This window comes from Natator depressus, chromosome 2, assembly GCF_965152275.1.
Source record: "Natator depressus isolate rNatDep1 chromosome 2, rNatDep2.hap1, whole genome shotgun sequence".
Taxonomy (NCBI): domain Eukaryota; kingdom Metazoa; phylum Chordata; order Testudines; family Cheloniidae; genus Natator; species Natator depressus.
In genome coordinates this window covers 93,739,815-93,760,347 of record NC_134235.1, presented here as the reverse complement: position 1 = coordinate 93,760,347, position 20,533 = coordinate 93,739,815, and the positions used below count along the sequence as shown (strand labels likewise).

The window sequence follows — 20,533 nt, the reverse complement described above, 5'->3', positions numbered from 1 at the left end:
CCCCCCATACGGATAATTGCAACCTTGGCACACGAGCTCAGAATCTTCTAGAGAACAGTTTCTGCTTGGGACTATTCAAATTTCCTCTCTTCTCACTTACCTGGGGTTTAGAGCATAAAAATATGGACATGGACCTAAACTGCTTTTCCGTACTTTCCAGTAGTCTATGAATACCGGTACTCTCCAAACTAGAATCACTTACAAAACCCATATTCCCGAGTTGCTATGCCTCTTTCAGAAATAACTACACCATACATCAGATGGCTTGTATGTAGTGTCAGGATTACTGTTTAATTCTTCTTACTAAGAGTTGATATAATTGGTAAATTCCATTGCACTGTAGCACCAGTCACTGTTTGCTGTTCTTAAATACAGAGTTCTAGCATTTGCAAGTTTAGACTTGTGGAATGGGCAGTCAGAATTGTACAATTTAGATGAGCGTATATGTTTTCTTTGAATTTTCAAAAAAACCCTGAATGTTTCTTTATATTTCCCTTTTCCCCAGGCCTCTTATCCGGCCACTTCCTAGCCAGCAAATGTTTGAACATGTGCACAAGAGGCATCGTGTACTTTTTTTGTATGTTGGTGGGGAATCTCCTTTAAAGGTTTGAAACTTCATTAAATTCATTTGTTTTTTGTTTTTGATCTTTATAGAGGCAGTCTAAAAGTGACTTATGCATATCTTTCCTAAAAAAGTGAGAAAGTAATTGTATATTTTAAAGAGATTATAGTTGTAGGTAAGAAGCTGAATATGTTCTAATTTTAGAACTACTTTGATAATGGCATAATATATACACTTTTTTTATCTTAATGTATGTGTTTATAGACATTTACCAAACATGCTGGTAATCTCTAGATCTGAGTGCTGTCTCTCCTCTTGTAATCATTGTGTCGTGGGACTCCGAAGTCCTAATAATGTAAAACAGTATTTTAAAATTATACTTAACCTTAGATATGCCAAATGTTTTTGTTGTTTTGAAGCATAAGGCATGCATTCAAAATAGTTAAACTTAAAAGTTATTTAATGTAGCATTTACTGTGTGGCACAGTTATGCTGAAGGGAGAATTTTTTTGTTAATGTGATAGGTTTTATGGTCTTTTTTATACTGAAGTTCTATGCTACATCTTAATAAGTTTCACTTTAGTTAGGTGGAAAGAAACTGTGTGTATTTGGTCTTCATTTTAACAAAATCCTCAGAAAATTTCTAAAACTCTTATGTTGTTGACTGTATCACTTCCATTATGTTGACATAATGTGCATATGTACCTTTATGGTGTGTGTCCTTTTTGCTCTAATACTTATTAGTAGGGCTGTCAAGTGATTAAAACAAAATAATTGCACGATTAAAAAAAATGAATCACATGATTAAACACATGTTAAACAGAAATAGAATACCATTTATTTAAATATTTTTGGATGTTTTCTACATTTTCAAATATATTGATTTCAACTGCAACACAGAATGCAAAGTGTACAATGCTCACTTTATATATTTATTACAAATATTTGCACTGTAAAAAACAAAATAAATAGAATTTTTCAGTTCACCTCATACAAGTACTATAGTGTAATCTCTTTGTAATGGAAGTTGAACTTAGAAATGTAGAATTATGTACAAAAAATAAATGCATTCAGAAAAAAAACAATGTAAAACTTTAAAACCTACAAGTCCACTCAGTCCTACTTCAGCCAATCGCTCAGACAGACAAGTTTGGTTACAATTTTCAGGAGGTAATGCTGCCCATATCTTGTTTACAATGTCACCTAAAAGTGAAAATAGGCGTTCACATGGCACTGTTGTAGCCGACATGGCAAGATATTTATGTGCCAGATGCCCTGAAGATTCGTATGTGCCTTCATGCTTCAACCACCATTCCAGAAGGCATGTGTCCATGCTGATGACGGATTCTGTTCGATAACAATCCAAAGCAGAGCGAACCGACGCATGTTCATTTTCATCATCCGAGTCAAATGCTACCAGCAGAAGGTTGATTTTCTTTTCTGGTGGTTAGGGTTCTGTAGTTTCCTCATCGGGGTGTTGCTCTTTTAAGACATCTGAAAGCATGCTTCACACCTCTCCCATCTCAGATTTTGGAAGGCACTTCAGATTCTTAAACCTTGGGTCGAGTGCTGTATCTATCCTTAGAAATCTCACATTGGTACCTTCTTTGCGTTTTGTGAAATCTGCAGTGAAAGTGTTCTTAAAACGAACATGTCTTGAGTCATCATCCGAGACTGCTATAACATGAAATATATGGCAGAATGTGGGTAAAACAGAACAGGAGACATACAATTCTCCCCCAAGGAGTTCAGTCACAAATTTAATTAACGTATTTTTTTTTTTTATTGAGCATCATCAGCATGGAAGCATGTCCTCTGGAATGGTGGCCAAAGAATGAAGGGGCATATGAATGTTTAGCATATCTGGCACATAAATACCTTGCAACGCCAGCCTCAAAAGTGCCAGCCTGTTCTCACTTTCAGGTGACACTGTAAATAAGCCCTGGTCTACACTAGGACTTTAGGTCGAATTTAGCAGCGTTAAATTGATGTAAACCTGCACCAGTCCACACGATGAAGCCCTTTATTTCGACTTAAAGGGCTCTTAAAATCGATTTCCGTACTCCACCCCTAACAAGTGGATTAGCGCTTAAATCGGCCTTGCCGGGTCGAATTTGGGATACTGTGGACACAATTCGACAGTATTGGCCTCTGGGAGCTATCCCAGAGTGCTCCATTGTGACCGCTCTGGACAGCACTCTCAACTCAGATGCACTGGCCAGGTAGACAGGAAAAGAACTGCGAACTTTTGAATCTCATTTCCTGTTTGGCCAGCGTGGCAAGCTGCAGGTGACCATGCAGAGCTCATCAGCAGAGGTGACCATGATGGAGTCCCAGAATAGCAAAAGAGCTCCAGCATGGACTGAACGGGAGGTACGGGATCTGATCGCTTTATGGGGAGAGGAATCCGTGCTATCAGAACTCCGTTCCAGTTTTCGAAATGTCAAAACCTTTGTCAAAATCTCCCAGGGCATGAAGGACAGAGGCCATAACAGGGACCCGAAGCAGTGCCGCGTAAAACTGAAGGAGCTGAGGCAAGCCTACCAGAAAACCAGAGGGGCGAAAAGGCCGCTCCAGGTCAGAGCCCCAAACATGCCGCTTCTATGATGAGCTGCATGCCATTTTAGGGGGTTCAGCCACCACTACCCCAGCTGTGTTGTTTGACTCCTTCAGTGGAGATGGAGGCAACACAGAAGCAGGTTTCGGGGACGAGGAAGATAGCTCACAGCAAGCAAGCGGAGAAACCGGTTTTCCCGACAGCCAGGAACTGTTTCTCACCCTGGACCTGGAGCCAGTACCCCCCGTACCCACCCAAGGCTGCCTCCTGGACCGGCAGGCGGAGAAGGGACTTCCGGTGAGTGTACCTTTTAAAATACTATACATGGTTTAAAAGCAAGCATGTGAAAGGATTAATTTGCCCTGGCATTCGCGGCTCTCCTGGATGTACTCCCAAAGCCTTTGCAAAAGGTTTCTGGGGAGGGCAGCCTTATTGCGTCCTTCATGGTAGGACACTTTACCATTCCAGGCCAGTAACATGTACTCAGGAATCATTGTACAACAAAGCATTGCAGTGTATGTTTGCTGGCGTTCAAACAACATCCATTCTTTATCTCTCTGTGTTATCCTCAGGAGAGTGAGATATCATTCATGGTCTCCTGGTTGAAATAGGGTGCTTTTGTTCAGGGGACATTCAGAGGAGCCCGTTCCTGCTGAGCTGTTTGCCTGTGGCTGAACAGAAATGTTCCCCGCTGTTAGCCACGGGGAGGGGGGAGGGTTAAGGGGGTAGCCACGCGGTGGGGGGACGCAAAATGCAACCTTGTAACGAAAGCACATGTGCTATGTATGTAATATTAACAGCAAGGTTTACCCTGAAAGACTGTAGCCACTGTTTTATAAAATGTGTCTTTTTAAATACCGCTGTCCCTTTTTTTTTCTCCACCAGCTGCATGTGTTTCAATGATCACAGGATCTTCTCCTTCCCAGAGGCTAGTGAAGATTAGAAGGCGGTAAAATGCACTTGTGATGAAATGTTCTCTGAGCTCATGCTCTCCTCCCACACTGACAGAGCACAGACAAATGTGTGGAGGCAGACAATGTCAATGTGCAGGAAAGCACAAAATGACCGGGAGGAGAGGTGGTGGGCTGAAGAGAGTAAGTGGCGGGCTGAAGAGAGGGCTGAAGCTGATAGGTGGCGGCAGCATGACGACAGGAGGCAGGATTCAATGCTGAGGCTGCTGGAGGATCAAACCAGTATGCTCCAGTGTATGGTTGAGCTGCAGCAAAGGCAGCTGGAGCACAGACTGCCACTACAGCCCCTGTGTAACCAACCGCCCTCCTCCCCAAGTTCCATAGCCTCCACACCCAGATGCCCAAGAACGCGGTGGGGGGGCCACCGGCCAACCAGCCACTCCACCCCAGAGGATTGCCCAAGCAACAGAAGGCTGGCATTCAATAAATTTTTAAAGTTGTAAACTTCTAAAGGGCTGTGTGGCATTTTCCTTCCCTCCTCCACCACCCCTCCTGGGCTACCTTGGTAGTCGTCCCCTTATTTGTGTGATGAATGAATAAAGAATGCATGAATGTGAAGCAACAGTGACTTTATTGGCTCTGCAAGTGGTGATCGAAGGGAGGATGGGAGGGTGGTTAGCTTGCAGGGAAATAGAGTGAACGAAGGGGCGGGGGGTTTCATCAAGGAGAAACAAAGAGAACTTTCACACCGTAGCCTGGCCAGTCATGAAACTGGTTTTCAAAGCTTCTCTGATGCGTACCGCGCCCTCCTGTGCTCTTCTAACCGCCCTGGTGTCTGGCTGCGCATAACCAGCAGCCAGGTGATTTGCCTCAACCTCCCACCCCGCCATAAACGTCTCCCCCTTACTCTCTCAGATATTGTGGAGCACACAGCAAGCAGTAATAACAGTGGGAATATTGGTTTCGCTGAGGTCTAAGCGAGTCAGTAAACTGCGCCAGCGCGCCTTTAAACGTCCAAATGCACATTCTACCACCATTCTGCACTTGCTCAGCCTGTAGTTGAACAGCTCCTGACTACTGTCCCAGGTGCCTGTGTACGGCTTCATGAGCCATGGCATTAAGGGGTAGGCTGGGTCACCAAGGATAACTATAGGCATTTCAACATCCCCAACTGTTATTTTCTGGTCTGGGAATAAAGTCCCTTCCTGCAGCTTTTGAAACAAATCAGAGTTCCTGAAGATGCGAGCGTCATGTACCATTCCCGGCCATCCCACACTGATGTTGGTGAAACGTCCCTTGTGATCCGCCAGAGCTTGCAGCACTATTGAAAAGTACCCCTTGCGGTTTATGTACTCGCCGGCTTGGTGCTCCGGTGCCAAGATAGGGATATGGGTTCCGTCTATGGCCCCACCACAGTTAGGGAATCCCATTGCAGCAAAGCCATCCACTATGACCTGCACATTTCCCAGGTCACTACCCTTGATATCAGCAGATCTTTGATTGCGTGGGCTACTTGCATCACAGCAGCCCCAACAGTAGATTTGCCCACTCCAAATTGATTCCCAGCTGACCGGTAGCTGTCTGGCATTGCAAGCTTCCACAGGGCTATCGCCACTCGCTTCTCAACTGTGAGGGCTGCTCTCATCTTGGTATTCATGCGCTTCAGGGCAGAGGAAAGCAAGTCACAAAGTTCCATGAAAGTGCCCTTACGCATGCGAAAGTTTCGCAGCCACTGGGAATCGTCCCAGACCTGCAACACTATGCCGTCCCACCAGTCTGTGCTTTTTTCCTGAGCCCAGAATTGGCGTTCGACAGCATGAACCTACCCCATTAGCACCATGATGCATGCATTGGCAGGGCCCATGCTTTCAGAGAAATCTGTGTCCATGTCCTGATCACTCACGTGACCGCGCTGACGTCGCCTCCTCGCCCGGTATCGCTCTGCCAGGTTCTGGTGCCGCATATACTGCTGGATAATGCGTGTGGTGTTTAATGTGCTCCTAATTGCCAAAGTGAGCTGAGCGGCCTCCATGCTTGCCTTGTTATGGCGTCTGCACAGAAAAAAGGCGCGGAACGATTGTCTGCCGTTGCTCTGATGGAGGGAGGGGCGACTGACGACATGGCTTACAGGGTTGGCTTCAGGGAGCTAAAATCAACAAAGGGGGTGGCTTTACATCAAGGAGTATTTCATGCAGGACTTCACGGAGGGTTCCAATAAGAAATGGTGCACCTACGTTATTGTTCTTATTGGAACAAGGAGGTTAGTCTGGCCTCTGATTGATACATGACTAGATTTACCTCGCTGCACCTTCTCTGTGAGTGACTGCAGTGTGACCTAGAGGAATGAGTCCCCTAGACGGGGAGGGGGGGAAGCAAATGAGTACAAAACAAATCTGGTCTATTTCTTGTTTTGATCCACTCCATCTATCTTTTACATCTTTGGCTGGCAGCAGACGGTGCAGAAGGACTGCATGCCATCCACATCTGATGGCTGCTCGGCAGAAGATGGTGCAATATGACTGCTAGCCCTCCTCATCTCTTGCCTGCCCGGCAGAAGATGGTACAGTACGACTGCTAGCAATCCGTATCGCCTGCCTGCTCACCATAAGACGGTTCAAAAGGACTGACTGCAGGACTAAAGAGAATGACCTGGTCAAGTCACTCCAAATTTAGTCCCTGCGCCCATGTCTGCCCAGGTGCTCCTGGCCGATGTGGCCAGGAGCACCTCGGACATGACGATGACGGCTACCAGTCGTATTGCACCGTCTGCTGCCAGAAGGCAATGGGTTGCTGCTACTGTGTAGCAATGCAGTACCGCGTCTGCCAGCACCCAGGAGACATACGGTGACAGTGAGCTGAGCGGGCTCCATGCTTGCTGTGGTATGGCGTCTGCATAGGTAACTCAGGAAAAAAGGCGCGAAACGATTGTCTGCCCTTGCTTTCACGGAGGGAGGGAGGGAACGGGGGCCTGACGATCTGTACCCAGAACCACCCGCGACAATGTTTTAGCCCCATCAGGCATTGAGATCTCAACCCAGAATTCCAATGGGCAGCGGCAACTGCGGGAACTCTTTGTATTCTGTGTTGTAATAGAAATCAATATATTTGAAAATGTAGAAACACATCCAAAAATATTTAATACATTTTATTTGGTATTCTATTGTTTAACAGTGTGATTAATCACCGTTAATTTGTTTGAGTTAATCGCATGAATTAACTGTGATTAATCGACAGCCCTACTTATTAGTAGACATTATTTGTGGTTTAAGATCCATGTACTGCCAAAATAAAATGAACATAATACAGAAAATTCAAATTGTCTTTGTCTAAGAATACTCCTGTAATACAACTCCAAATAAACCAGTTAGATTCGTTGAGGTCTGTCAAGTTTTTTTTCTTAGTTTGAATGGAACAATGCGGGCACTGAACCATGGTTCAGAACAGTATTACTTGCCTAGCTTTTGTTCTACACCCAGTGTACTACACCTTGTTCTACACCTTGTAACTTATAAAAGGGATGCCTCTAACATAGCTACATCATTTTACACTGGCATGTTTAGCCCTGTAGTGCAGATGGGCCGCAGGTAAGCTTTCTATTCTAATTTTGTTACATTATCTTTTTATATTTTACTTTTAAAAAAGTAGAAGAAAATGTTTGTATTTTGATAGACTTTTTTCTGTTAATGTTTGTACCAAGATTTGAGAAATTTTTTAAAAATGTCTCTGTTTGTTTGTATTTTTGCAGGAGAAATACATAGAAGTTGCTTCAGAACTAATTGTCTATACATACTTTTTTTCTGCCTCAGAAGAGGTGCTACCTGAGGTAAATTCACTTTATCAGATACTTCAACCTCTACTTCCTCTTCTTCTTTAAGTTGTATTTAGCACAACCGTAGCCTTTTAATTCTTGCTGTTTCTGACCTCAAACACTACAGAAAACTGGTCAGTAATAGTAATCACTCTAATCAATAACTATTTCTAAATAAAGAATCTCATAGAGAAAACATGGATTTGGAATTGAGTTACAGTTACGGAATACACTGTTACCTTCTATATATGTGTTAGCATGTTGATCACCAGCAATATTAAAACCTCTGTCTTTAAAAGAGGGAAAAATCCTATCAAATTAGCTTGAAATACAGTTGAAAAGTTTTACAAACTTTTTTTGTTCTTGCAGTATTCGTTAGGTTGATCAGGCGGTCCTGTTTTGCGCTGACCACATGACTTTTTCAGAGAAGGCATTGAGGTGTAATAGGAACTTAAATAAAATAAGTAGGATTGCAGAAGACAGTTTGTTATAATCTTAGTTTCAAGATCATCTAATTTATCAAAACTGATTTTGGACCCAAAACTGAGTTATTCCAGACTTTACATATAACCATTTCTGAAATACATTTTTTTTAAGAGCTGTATTTTTATGCTAGTAACTAATGATTTTTTGAAAACAAAATCGGAATTGCCATTCACTGAATCCTTAATGAGGACTAGTAGCTTTTGTCAAAATTGAAGAAATAAATTCAGAACCTTAAAATATAGTATGCTGAAAATTATCTGTGCATGCTTTCTCCTCTAGTGGGAATAGATAGCAGATTTTGGGGAGGAAAAATGGTCCCTGGAATGGAAAGGACAGGAGGAACTCTCACCCCAAACTCCAGCCCAGAAATGGGTTCCCAAGATGCTTCAAAGTACCACCCAAGAAACAGGTGCAAAAGCCCAATTCTCATACTCAGTTGTCCCTCATTAACTGAGCTGTCTGAGTCCCAGTGACAAACCCTGAGGAAGCCAAACTGTACTAATCAGGTTTTCCAAGAAGGAGTTGAGACGTGGGAAGTCTCGTGCGTTTGTAGCTGGGAAAGGGCAGTTTTATGTGCTTGATACTAGGGAATGGGATTTGAATGTTATACTACTTTACTAGCATAAAGAAGTGTATAAAAACCATATGGTGTGGTTTTTGTCAAGGGGTTATGTCTGCAATGCTAAATGACTTGAGATTGCATGACTTGAAAAATCCTGTAACTTTAATAAATGCATTATTTTTTATAAAACAGCTGTTTAAAACCTACTGAGCCTATTGCTACAATAAAATTGGTTGTAAATACAAAATGTTAGAAATACCACATTACGTCACTATTTTCCTGACGTTATAAGGCAAGTGTTGTCTAGAGGCTGGAGTCCGGAGACTGTGGCTGTATTGTCGGCTGTTCCACTGACTCGCTGTAACAACTTTGATAAGTCACTTGTCTAAGATTTTCAAAAAATGTTCTTTAAAGTTAGGTTTCTAAATCTGTATTTATTTACCTATGGCTTGATTTTTTGGAGGTGCTGAGCATCTGCAGTTTTTATCAGCCTCAGTAGAATTTATTGGTGGATGGCACTTCTGAAAATTAGGTTACTTGGTTAAGAGCCTAACCTTCTTTTGCTGTAGTTGTATGTACTTTACAATATAGTCACAAATGCTTTGAGGTTTAACATTTGTAAAGCCAAGCCCTATGAGATATTTTGATCACAAGTATACTGCAGAAGAGCCAAGTAGCTATAGTTTTTTTTTTTAAATATCCTACGGGAAAATAAGCAAATTGTAAAACAGGTGAGCGTAAATTTTATGTAATTCTCACTTAAGGTGCTCTCACAAACTTCAACCCTGCCCATTTGCGCTAATTCATTATTGTATGCTATTTTATTTCACAACTCCCACCTCTGCTCTAGAGCAGAGTAGTGAAGGTAGAGTTAAAGCTGCCAGCTCCGATTTATGAGTCTGATGTAATTTACGCCAGGGACCAAACCAGCCTTAGTCACCTCTGCCCTTTGTGGAGCTTCCTGGGGCACAGAGAATGGGGCCAAGAAGTGTAAAACAAGCCAAAAAAGAACTGGGTTTCTAACTTTCTCAGGTATGATAGAAGAATGTCATCATTTTTATTTTGAAAATGTTTTTTGTTTTAAAATTGCCACCTGTTTGTGGGAGAGACAGAGATTTAAAATACTTGTTAAAAATCCACAACTTTGTCAAACTAACCTCATCCTCCTAAAACATTTTTTAATAGGATGTACAAAAACCTTTTGTTTTCTCTTCACTGAATGCATCAGCGTTTGAGTAAGAAATATAGTTCCTAGTGCTGGAGAAAGTACCAATATAAATTAGGAAATCGGAACTCTAAACAAAAATGTAATTTCCACATAAAATTAGATTTTTTTAAAAAAGTTGGAATGTAAAAAAGATAAAATTGTTAAAAGGGGAAGCAAGGGAGTATGTTTCCAAGCGTCTATGTTATAAACAAGGCTGAGAGAATATGTAAGTGTCCTGTTTAATTATTTGAGGGGTTTTTTACTTCAGACTGGTGAGTTTAAGGTTTGTGCAGTTAAAATGCCTGTCTTAATCATCCATGGGATGATTAAAAGTCATCTCTCACTCTTTTAGTATGTGACACTGCCTGAATTGCCTGCTGTTGTGGTCTTCAAAGATGGAACTTACTTTGTATATGATGGTAAGTACAAGTGTGTACTGTTCACCTACAGGCAAAATACTCAAAGTATATTTGAGGGAAATCAAAACACAGGCATTCTTTTTGAAGGAGAAATTTTAAAAAAGATTGACCAGGTTTATATTGGATAATCTTTTCTTTGTGAAGGAGAGAAAGGGAGAATTGCTGTTTATATCTCTGTTATGTAAGTCTGATTGTTTTAACGGAACAAATAAAGCACTGGAGTGAGAATTTTGTTCAGCTGTGATAAATGTAGTAAAGATGGAAGCAACTGAAATTTGACTTTGCATTTTTTGCTCGAATGTACTCTTGCATGTTACAGGTAGACTCTTGCATGTTACAGGTAGAGTACTGGCATGCCAAATGAATCCAATGGTTCCAGTTACTCACTACCCAAGATTGATAGTAGAGCTGAGGGGTTGAATGATGGAAAGCTGCCAAATGCTAAATGACTCCTCTCCACATGGTGGTATGCCCTATTATAGGACCTGAGCACCATATTGAATATTTATGCTATTGCTCATTCCTCCATGCCCAAATTTATTCTTTTCACTCACATAATACTGAGGTGTACTTATCCTGAGGTCAACCTATTAATACGTATTAATACCACTTTAACTCATTATCATAACCATCACTTCTTGCTTAAGCCAGTTTACGGTTATTGTTTCCATGTTTCTGCAGGTATTTACTGTTAAGCTCCAGCTTCTACCATTGAGTAAGCTAGACTGAGTTCCCCAAACTCTGAGGATAACTGTCAGAACATCTATCTATGCCAAAGCTTACAGGCCTACTGAAACACACTTATGCTAACTTCTGCTAACTTGCTTAAGCTAATGTCTTACAGTATACAGGTCTGTAGGTTTCTTGTGTTACAGCTGAATATAATGAAGGCTAAGCTAGCAAGCCAGTCCTATGGGCTACAGTATCTAGCACATCTGAGTCTGTTAGGAGTGCTTCCATGTTCTGACTGAGTCCAGAGGCAGATCCTTGTCACCGGTACCTAAGAAGAAGCAACTTAAGTCTTCTGAAGCCTCGGTACTGGGGCCTTCAAAGTCTACAGTGAAGGCACCAAGCAGAGGCAAGAACTCGACGGCGTGCTCAAAGAAGTTCACCCAGGCACAGTCCATAAGCCAAGAGGGACTGCTGAATCTGGAGCCCAGAAGGCTAATTCCCAAAAGACTGGTGCACCTTTTGGTATCACAGACTCAGGAGCCCTTTCCAGTGCCGTCTATACCTGAAGCTTTTGAGGAAGCCAGAGAGTTGCTTAACTATTGGTGCTGGTTTCCCCTGCTGTTCAGAAATCTCTCATAGTACTGGGATTGGAACAGCACGCTCCCACAGAACAGCCCCAGAACATTGTTCAGTACCGGTGACTTCTACAGTTGCGTCTCCTTTCTGTAGGGTTCAGCAGTGATCCCGCAGAACCCTGACTTCCAGATTCAAAACAGGTCTCTCTGGAACTGAAGGAGTCACCGTGGTCTGAGGAAGTGGACTCCTCATCAGACTCCAAGGTCAGATCATTCATGTCTCTACCTGAGCATGCCCAGCAGCCCAGTGGGGTTCCTGCCTACTGTAGTACCTGCCACAAGACTTAGCACTCTAAGGATCAATGGCCTGCACATAGCGGGGCGCTATGTCACCCAGTGAGGCAGTAGTGACTGAATCTACTTCTCTCCCCCGATGGTTTCAGTGCTCATCAAGACTTATTGAGAATGTTGGTTGCAGCTCTGTATAGCCATCTACAAGAGGTGCCAGAAAGGTCACACAGGCTTGTGGGCATTTTAGCCTTTGCAAGGCCCTCCAGAGTAGCTTTCCCAGTTAACGAGGCTATCCTGGAACCTGTCAAAATTTTATGGCAACCCCCATCTTCCTTGCCTCCCACTGCTAAAAGGGTGGAGAGAAGATATTCTGTCTCTTCACAAGGATTTGAGCTTTCTTATAACCACCATCCTCCAAGATCCCTGGTAGTCACTGCTGCTAATGAAAGGGAGACATTGGGACACCAGGCCTGTACCCCAAAAGGAAAAAAAGGTAGTCCTATTCAGCAGGAAGCTGTATTCCACAGGTTTACAGCTTAGGATCATGAACCAGCAGGCTCTGGGTTGATATGGTTTCAGCCTGTGGGATAAAGTCCTGAAGTTGAAAGATAAGCTTCCTGATGAGGCAAAACAGGAGTTCACTGTTATGGTGGAAGAACAAATTGGTTGCTACAAAGGCATTGCAGGTGAACTTGGATGCAGCTCGAGGAAAGGTTTCCTCCATCACTGTGCAGCTTAGATCTTGGCTGTAGCCATCAGATCTTTCTCCAGAGATTCAACAGACCGTTTAAGACCTCCCATTTGAAGTCCCCTTGCTCTTTTCCGATAAGACAGATGAGCAGCTTCATAGCCTTAAAAGATTCAACAGTGACCCTAAAGTCTCTGAGGATCTGTATACCTGTGGCTAAAAGAAAACTGTTCCACCCACAGCAGTTCCAGCCCAGCTTGTCTAGCACCCAGGACCTGCCCAATAGAGGAGCAGAAATTACAAGAGGTATCTCTTCCTCCCTCTTCTGAAGTTGCCGTTCTTCTAGGCAAACTGGGTCCTCTAAACAATCATTTTGACCTGTTGATTGAGAGCACTCTACCACTTATCAGAGTACCATCTTTCCCCACACCAAATTTTGCCAACCATCTATCCCACTTCCTAAGCATGGGACTCTCATCACCATGGATCAGTGGATCTTAAGTTTGGTTGAGCTGGGATACACTCTTCAATTTATTTCTTTCCCCCTGCCCATTCTGCATCCCTCTTCATGGACTGGGCTCTTGAGTGCATGCTACTTCAGGAGATCCAGCCTCTCCTCCACAGGGAGCCATAAAAGAAGTTCCCATAACATTCAGAGGGAAGAGATTTTATTCATGTTACTTTCAAATACTGAGGGCAAAGGTGGAGGTCTCAGACCTAGTTTAAATCTAAAGCAGCTAAACAAGTTCCTAAAAAAACCAAAATTCTGGAGGGTTACTCTAGCACAGGGATCGGCAACCTTTGGCAAGCGGCCCATCAGGGAAATCCGCTGGCGGACTGGAACGGTTTGTTTACCTGCAGTGTCCACGGGTTCGGCCGATCGCAGCTCCCACTGGCCGCCGTTCGCTGTTCCAGGCTGCGGGAAGCGGTGTGGGGCAAGGGATGTGCTGGCCCCTGCTTCCTGCAGTCCCCATTGTCCTGGAATGGTGAACCACAGCCAGTTGGAGCTGCGATCGGCCGAACCTGCAGATGCTGCAGGTAAACAAACCATCTGGCCCACCAGTGGATTTCCCTGATGGGCCACGTGCTAAAGGTTGCCGATCCCTGCTCTAGCATCTATAATCCCTTCCTTACATCCTAGGGACTGGAGTGCTGCCCTTGACTTAAAGGATGCTTATTTTCATATGATTCACCAGAGCCACAGAAAGTTTCTCAGATTCGTGGTCAGTGGGTCCTATTACCAATTTGGAGTACTGCTTTTTGGCCCGCCCGCAGCCCCTCATATTCACAAAATGCATGGCTGTAGTAGTAGCATTCTTGTGAAGGTCAGGAGTCCAAGTGTTCTCCTACCTGGATGACTGGGTGGTGAAAGTACGGGTCTCAGGTACTCTCCAGCTTAGCCACTATTTAGTCTACTTTTGACACTCTTTGGCTCCTAATCAATACAGAGAAATCTATCCTGATACCTGTTCAAAGAATAAAATCTATTTTGGCAGTCCTAGATTCTACAGAGGTCAGGGGTTTCCTGCTGATTCAGAGATTCCAAACGATGCAGGTCATTGTTCTAGATCTAAAGGTGCATCCTCTCACTGTGGTTCAAAATTGCTGCAAACTTGGTGCAGCATGCCAGGCTACACCTCGGAGAACTACAGGATTGGCTAGCCTCAGTGTACTCACTGACCCATCATCATGTGGACATGGTAGTTCTAATACCTGCTCAGGTCTTGTCCTCTCTGACTGGTGGGTAGAATCTGCAAATGTTTGCAGGAGTGTTCTCTTTTCCTTATGACAGGAGTCACTCACTCTGGTCACAAATGCATCAGGTCTAAATTGGGGAGCTCATTTAGGTCCCTTTCAGACTCTCAGAGCTTTTGGTCTTTTCAGGATATAAGTCTCCATATAAATATCAGGGAACTTCAGGCCATCCGTTTAGTTTGCTTGGCGTTCCTTATGAATATTAAATGGCGGAATTTTTTGAAACTCACAGACAACACAGTAGCCATCTTCTGTGTAAACAAGTGTGGTGGAGTCGGAGGAAGGGCGTTCTGAAAACTTATGGCAGTAGGCGATTCTCCTTTTGAATTTCTGCATCGCCAGTTCTGTCAGCCTGAGAGCTGCTTACTTTCCAGGAGTTCAAAACACACGGACAGTCCACATGAGCAGGTCATTCTCAGGTCACCACAAGTCGTCTCTTCACCTAGATGTGTCCCTGTCCATTTTCTAGTGGTGGGACACTCCCCAAATTGGACCTGTTTGCAACAAGACCAAACAAAAAATGTCATTTTTTGTTCCTGAGTGGTCACAGCCTGGGTTCACTGACAGTTGCTTTCCTCCTACCCTGTTCAAAATGCCTGCTGTATGCTTTCCTTCAGGTTCTGTTCCTGTCGAAAGTCAAGTACGATTCAGCTCACCTTTTTCTAACAGCCTCAGTGTGGCCCTGATTTTGAGTCTATTAGCCCTGTCTGTCAGACATATGCTGCCTCTCCTGAAAGATGTGGATGTGATCTCTCAGGACCGTGGCCGCCTCCTTCATCCCAATCTTCGGGCCCTCCACTTGACAGGTTGAATGTTTCATAGCTGACAAACTCTGAATGAGTTTGCTCTAAGGGGGTGCAGGAAGTTCTGCTAAATAGTAGGAAGCCTTCAACTAGGTCTACTTTTTTGCTAAATGGAAGAGATTTTTCCATTTGGTCCATACACAGAAGTATTCCCCTTAGCTCAAGCACCAATTTGCCATGTCTTGGGCTATCCTATGTTTCTGAAAAAAACAGGGGTAAGCTCTTAGTTCCATCAGAGTCCATTTGGCGGCTATCTCAGCTTTCCATCTTCCCATGGATAACCAATGAGTTTTTTCAAATCCCATGTCCATCAGATTTCTAAAGGGTTTGCTCAGATTATACCCACAGGTTCACAAGTTGGTTCCACAGTGGAGTTTAGATTTAGTACTTGCAAAGTTGGTGGATCTCTCCTTTGAACCGCTGGCGATTTGTTTGCTGGTACACCTGTCTATGAAGGTGGCTGTCTTGGTTCCTATAACCTCAGCCAGAAGACTAGGGGAGCTGTGAGCCTTAGGATCAGAGCCTCCCTGTACAGTTGTTTTTTTTAGGGACAAGGTTTTCCTTCGCCATCACTCAAAATTCAATGACATAGGTTCCAATCTTCACATTAATCAAACAATTTATTTATCAGCTTTCTTTCCAAAGCCACATTCCAGTAAAGGGGAAGAGAAGCTCCACACTACAGATGTTGGAGCTTTGGCTTTTTACTTGGATCTCTATTTGTTGATGCTACTGATTGGCTAATATTGCACTGCCAGGTAAAGCAGTTGGTCACTCAAACAGGTCACAGGTAATTTCTGCAGCCTTTCTGGCTCATGTACCCATACTGGACATTTGTAGGGTGGCAGCCTGGTCATCAGACTATATGTTTCTGTTTCACAAGGCCGTCTCTTGTTAATCTAGAAATGATTCCAGACTTCGATGAGTGGTCCTACAGTCTCTGTTCAGTTAGTCAGAGCCCATCTCCAGTTTGAACTGCTTGTGAGTCAACTACAATGGAATGGACATGTGCAATCCCTCGAAGAAGAAAAAAAATGGTTATTTTCCTTTCCATAACTGTTGTTCTTTTAGATATGTTGCACTTGTCCATTCCATGACCCACCCTCCTTCCCCTCACTGAATCTTTCTGGTAGGAAGGAACTGAGGGGGTAGAGGACAGGGGCAGCATGGCTGCGTGTAGTAGTGCAAGTCACTGGAGGACACTTGCGCTGCCCCAGCGAGTACTGCTGAGGGAAAAATCTCCAACAGCTGTGCCTGAGTTGTGCACATGCCTGAAGTGGAGTGGACATGTGCAACACATCTGGAAGTACAACAGTCACAGAAAGGTAGGTACTGTAACTGTTATTCCTAGGCAGTCTGAAACAGAAAAGATTTGTTTGTTAAAATCCTTGTACTGAAATCACTGTACATATGGGGACATCAGTTTATCTCTTTTGAAACCTCAGTAGCTTACTATCAGCAAGGCTAAAATTTGGCTGACTATATGTTGTCCCTTTTGAGGTTTAAATGTAGTTGACCTCATGTAAAATGTAATGTTTTTTGTATGATCTGAGTTCAGAAATTTAATTTAAAACTTTTTTTGTTCCCAAAAAATGTGTGGTGCATCAGGCTTAAAACTTTTACAGAAGTTGATTCCCTTAGAAATCTGCATAAGTAGAGTAGTAGTTTGTCATGGGCTGGTGTGTATAGATGGTTTAGGAAGTATCTGGACAGCATTACTGCTCCTGCTAGTGTATTTGTAGAGGATGAGACTAGAAATCAACACAGAAGATATAATAGCTATCTCCCACCCACCTTCCTGCCCTCCTGCTTCTGCTGGGTGAAATAGGCAGTCATGGGGATACCAGTTGTAATACAAAAAACTATAAGCTGTGGTAGCTAGAAAGGATGTTTTCAGGTGTTGAACGCCACGTAATTTTATCCCCCAAATTACTAAAACTTGAGGTCTGGAGAAACGAGAAATGTTAGGCCAAATATTAATAATTGTTTCAATGCCAGTTCAGGGATATGACTCATACTATTTTAGATTTTTACCATGCTGTAAGGGACACCACAATTAAAGACAAGCACAGACTGTGACTGTTTTATTTCGAAAGAAAGAGAAAGAAAGGAAGACAATAATTGAACAAAATGAAACAAAAACAGAGCACAAGCAATAAACAATGGTTACTTCCACTACAGACTCATCTGTACGTCTCTCTGTGGAGATCTTTCAACAGAGATTACACCTCAAGAGAAGATCTGCTCTGGTGGGCACAATCTTCTCTAGTTGAGATAAGAGCAAAGTACATTATTCCCAAAATCAGCAGAGTCCTGTATTAGTTGATCATTAATAAATAAAACATATTATAGTTGGGCAATGAAACTTTGTTTGAAAGGTTGGTGAATCTTATTTGGTTTAGCATGGATAATCTAAACAGTTTATAAATGGGCAAATGTAAGTGAGTTTAACTAAATTCTGTGAAACTGAAGAAGGTTTTAATTCTTACTGAAAAGAAGCCATTTAAGGACCAGTCTTGAGGCAGGCAAATTAAATATTAAGAATTTTACCTTCAAATTAAATCCCACTATTCATTTGTTTACCAAGATTAGCACGTCTCCTCCCCAGGAGTACATTGTCTAAATAATCTGGTTTTTAACAGGAGAAGCTGGGAATACCTTAAATTACAGTAGGACTTCAGTATTCCATTAAAATTAACAAGAAATAGTAAATATTAAATCTACTCTCTAGACAGTGCTTTTGCAAACTTCCTCTTGCAAGTGATGCTGAAGTTTCAGTAATGGAGTCATGGTGAAGAAGTGCTGGGTTTGGAAGGTGGTGTTGATTCAATGTAGTGGCTTTCTTTCTTTCTGTCTTGTTGCTGCTGTTTGCTTGCTTATCGAGGGGTTGTCTTGAAGATGTGATGAGATGAACAGGGTGTGCCAAGATGAGTGCTGTGAGTTTGTGTGTGTAAGAGTGTATGACTTTATAATGGTTCAAGAGCGGTATAAGTGTAAATGTAATATGATTAGGGATTAAAAAATAAAAACCTATAACCTTAGGAGTGCATGTCTCAATTGAGAGGAATTTATACTTTTTCCACAGTCTCACTGAAGGAGAAAGGCACATATTTCAAGAGGTCCAGTAAATAAATATACCAGCTTCTGTCACCTTTCATTTGTTTGTCCGCTTCAGGGGATAGTCTTGGTGGCTTATGAATCTTCAGCTTATGAATATGCTATCTCCTAATATATATGCATCAGGATTGTAATTCATCAACTTCAGGATTATATGGCCTTTGTCTTTTTGGTGGGAATTTCTTAGAACATCTTTGAAGATAAAGTTTTTACTCTGTTCAGTTTATTTTCTGAGAGATCCCTTTGGTTCTTTTAGGGTGTAATACGAGTTGAAATTCAAGTGAGCCCAAACGCTCCTATGTCCTATAAAAAGATCTTTCAGCTCTTAAAATGGTCTGTTTAAACGTAAATGATTCTTAAAGAGCGTCTTTAAACTTAACTTGTCATTAGATTGGTAAGAAGAGACAACACATTCTCTAATCTTGGTGGGGAGGATTTTCATCTCTTCTTGAGTTTGGTAAAGAAGTTGCTTAAAAGTTGCCAGATAACTAGTTAATTCTCCAATTCATATAAGTATTTCATATTCACATGGCTTCTTACATTATTATTCAGTTATAACATCAAACAAGCTTCCTATGTTCATAAAGTATATTAATATTCAGATACTGATATCAGGGTGTTATTTTATATGAAGAGTTGCATTTGAAGTAGAACCCCAGGGTTACAAACACTTCAGGAAAGGAGGTTGTTCATAACTCTGAAATGTTTGTAACTGAGAACAAACGTTATGGTTGTTCTTTCAAAAATTTACAACTGAACATTGACTTAATACTTAATATAGCTTTGAAACTTTACTGTGCAGAAGAAAATGCTGATTTTAACCATCTTAATTTAAATGAAACAAGTACAGAAATGGTTTCCTTACCTTGTCAAATATTTTTTTCAACTTTCCCTTTGTTTTTTTTAGTAGTTTACATTTAACATAGTACTGTACTGTACAGTATTTGCTTTTTCCTTTTCCTTTTGCTTTGCTTTGCTGCTTGATTGTATACCTCCAGCTCCAAATCAGGTGTATGGTTGACCGGTCAGTTTGTAACTCTCATGTTCATAACTCTGAGGTTCTACTATAGGTACAAAATATTCACAGATATACATCTCAGAAGACGCTTTTGCCATCTGAAGCATTTGAGGGAAAACAAAGGCTTTCATTTGCGTGTTGAAGGAACCAGTATATTCTGCAAAATACTTCCCATCAATAAATGTTTTCCTTAACTTTTGAAGAATGAAGACTTCAGAATGTTTATTAAATAAATCAGTTTCAACAAGGATATTTCTAAAATTCTTTGTGTGGATTTAAACTAAAGATTTTCTTTGCAAGGGGGGGGGGGTGATTTAGGTTATAGCTCTGAGAACACATTCTAAGGATCTCTCCTCTTTTGAATATCCTAAATAAAGAACATCCCCACATTCTCTTACACAGCCAGTCTCTCTAAAACATAAACATCTTAAGTTTATTTTCTTGAGATAAGTCATGTCTGTACTACATTGATGTCTTGCACAAGGGGAGGTGTTCTGTTCTGTGCGATGACACGGTTTCTAGATTTACCACCTTCCATTTGTATATGTTTGTAATTAAAGACTCCTATCAAATATTCTATCAAAGAACAAGTTGGAATAACTTGCTCAAATGTCTCAAATTTGTGTGTATGCCCTGAAATTAAAATGTACACATCAAACTGCCTTTGTAGCAGTGTCAGGCTGGCCATATCTCCCTTGTTTACTATGTTTTTAAAGATGTCACTGGTTCACAAAAAGAGATTTCTTAGGAATTTCCTTAATTAGCTTGAAATTTTCATTTAATTAAATAAGTAATCAAAAGAAATTATCTCATTCCACTAGTATTGTATATGTGAAAATGTTATCTTTGTAAATTCAGTAAAATCAAATGAGAGTTTGTAATAACCTATAATTAGAAGAATAAATTATAATACTATTTTTATCAGTATTAACATCTTTCTGTACATGTTAAATGGTGTTAAACAGTAACTTGGAATGTCTTTCTGTAAAATACATTAGTCTCCCTGCTCCCCCACCAGACTGACTGCTCCCCCACCAGTGGCCAGACTGACCTCTATAACTTATTGTGACAATCCACTAGACTTAATAACATATTCTACAAG

The 20,533-nt window shown here is 41.8% G+C and overlaps 1 protein-coding gene across 3 annotated transcripts in view; it reads left to right on the top strand.

Annotated features, from left to right (window-relative positions):
* Positions 1–20,533, top strand: part of TMX3 (thioredoxin related transmembrane protein 3) — an 82,858-nt gene that overhangs the window by 23,919 nt on the left and 38,406 nt on the right. For 2 of the 3 annotated variants that reach the window (XM_074944705.1, XM_074944704.1), the window contains exons 7-9: positions 506–605; positions 7,776–7,853; positions 10,446–10,512. In XM_074944705.1, coding sequence (XP_074800806.1) covers positions 506–605; positions 7,776–7,853; positions 10,446–10,512 — 245 coding nt within the window. Of the gene's footprint in view, positions 1–505; positions 606–7,775; positions 7,854–10,445; positions 10,513–19,500; positions 19,728–20,533 lie in introns of those variants that run through there. The other variant, XM_074944707.1, reaches the window with a different exon arrangement.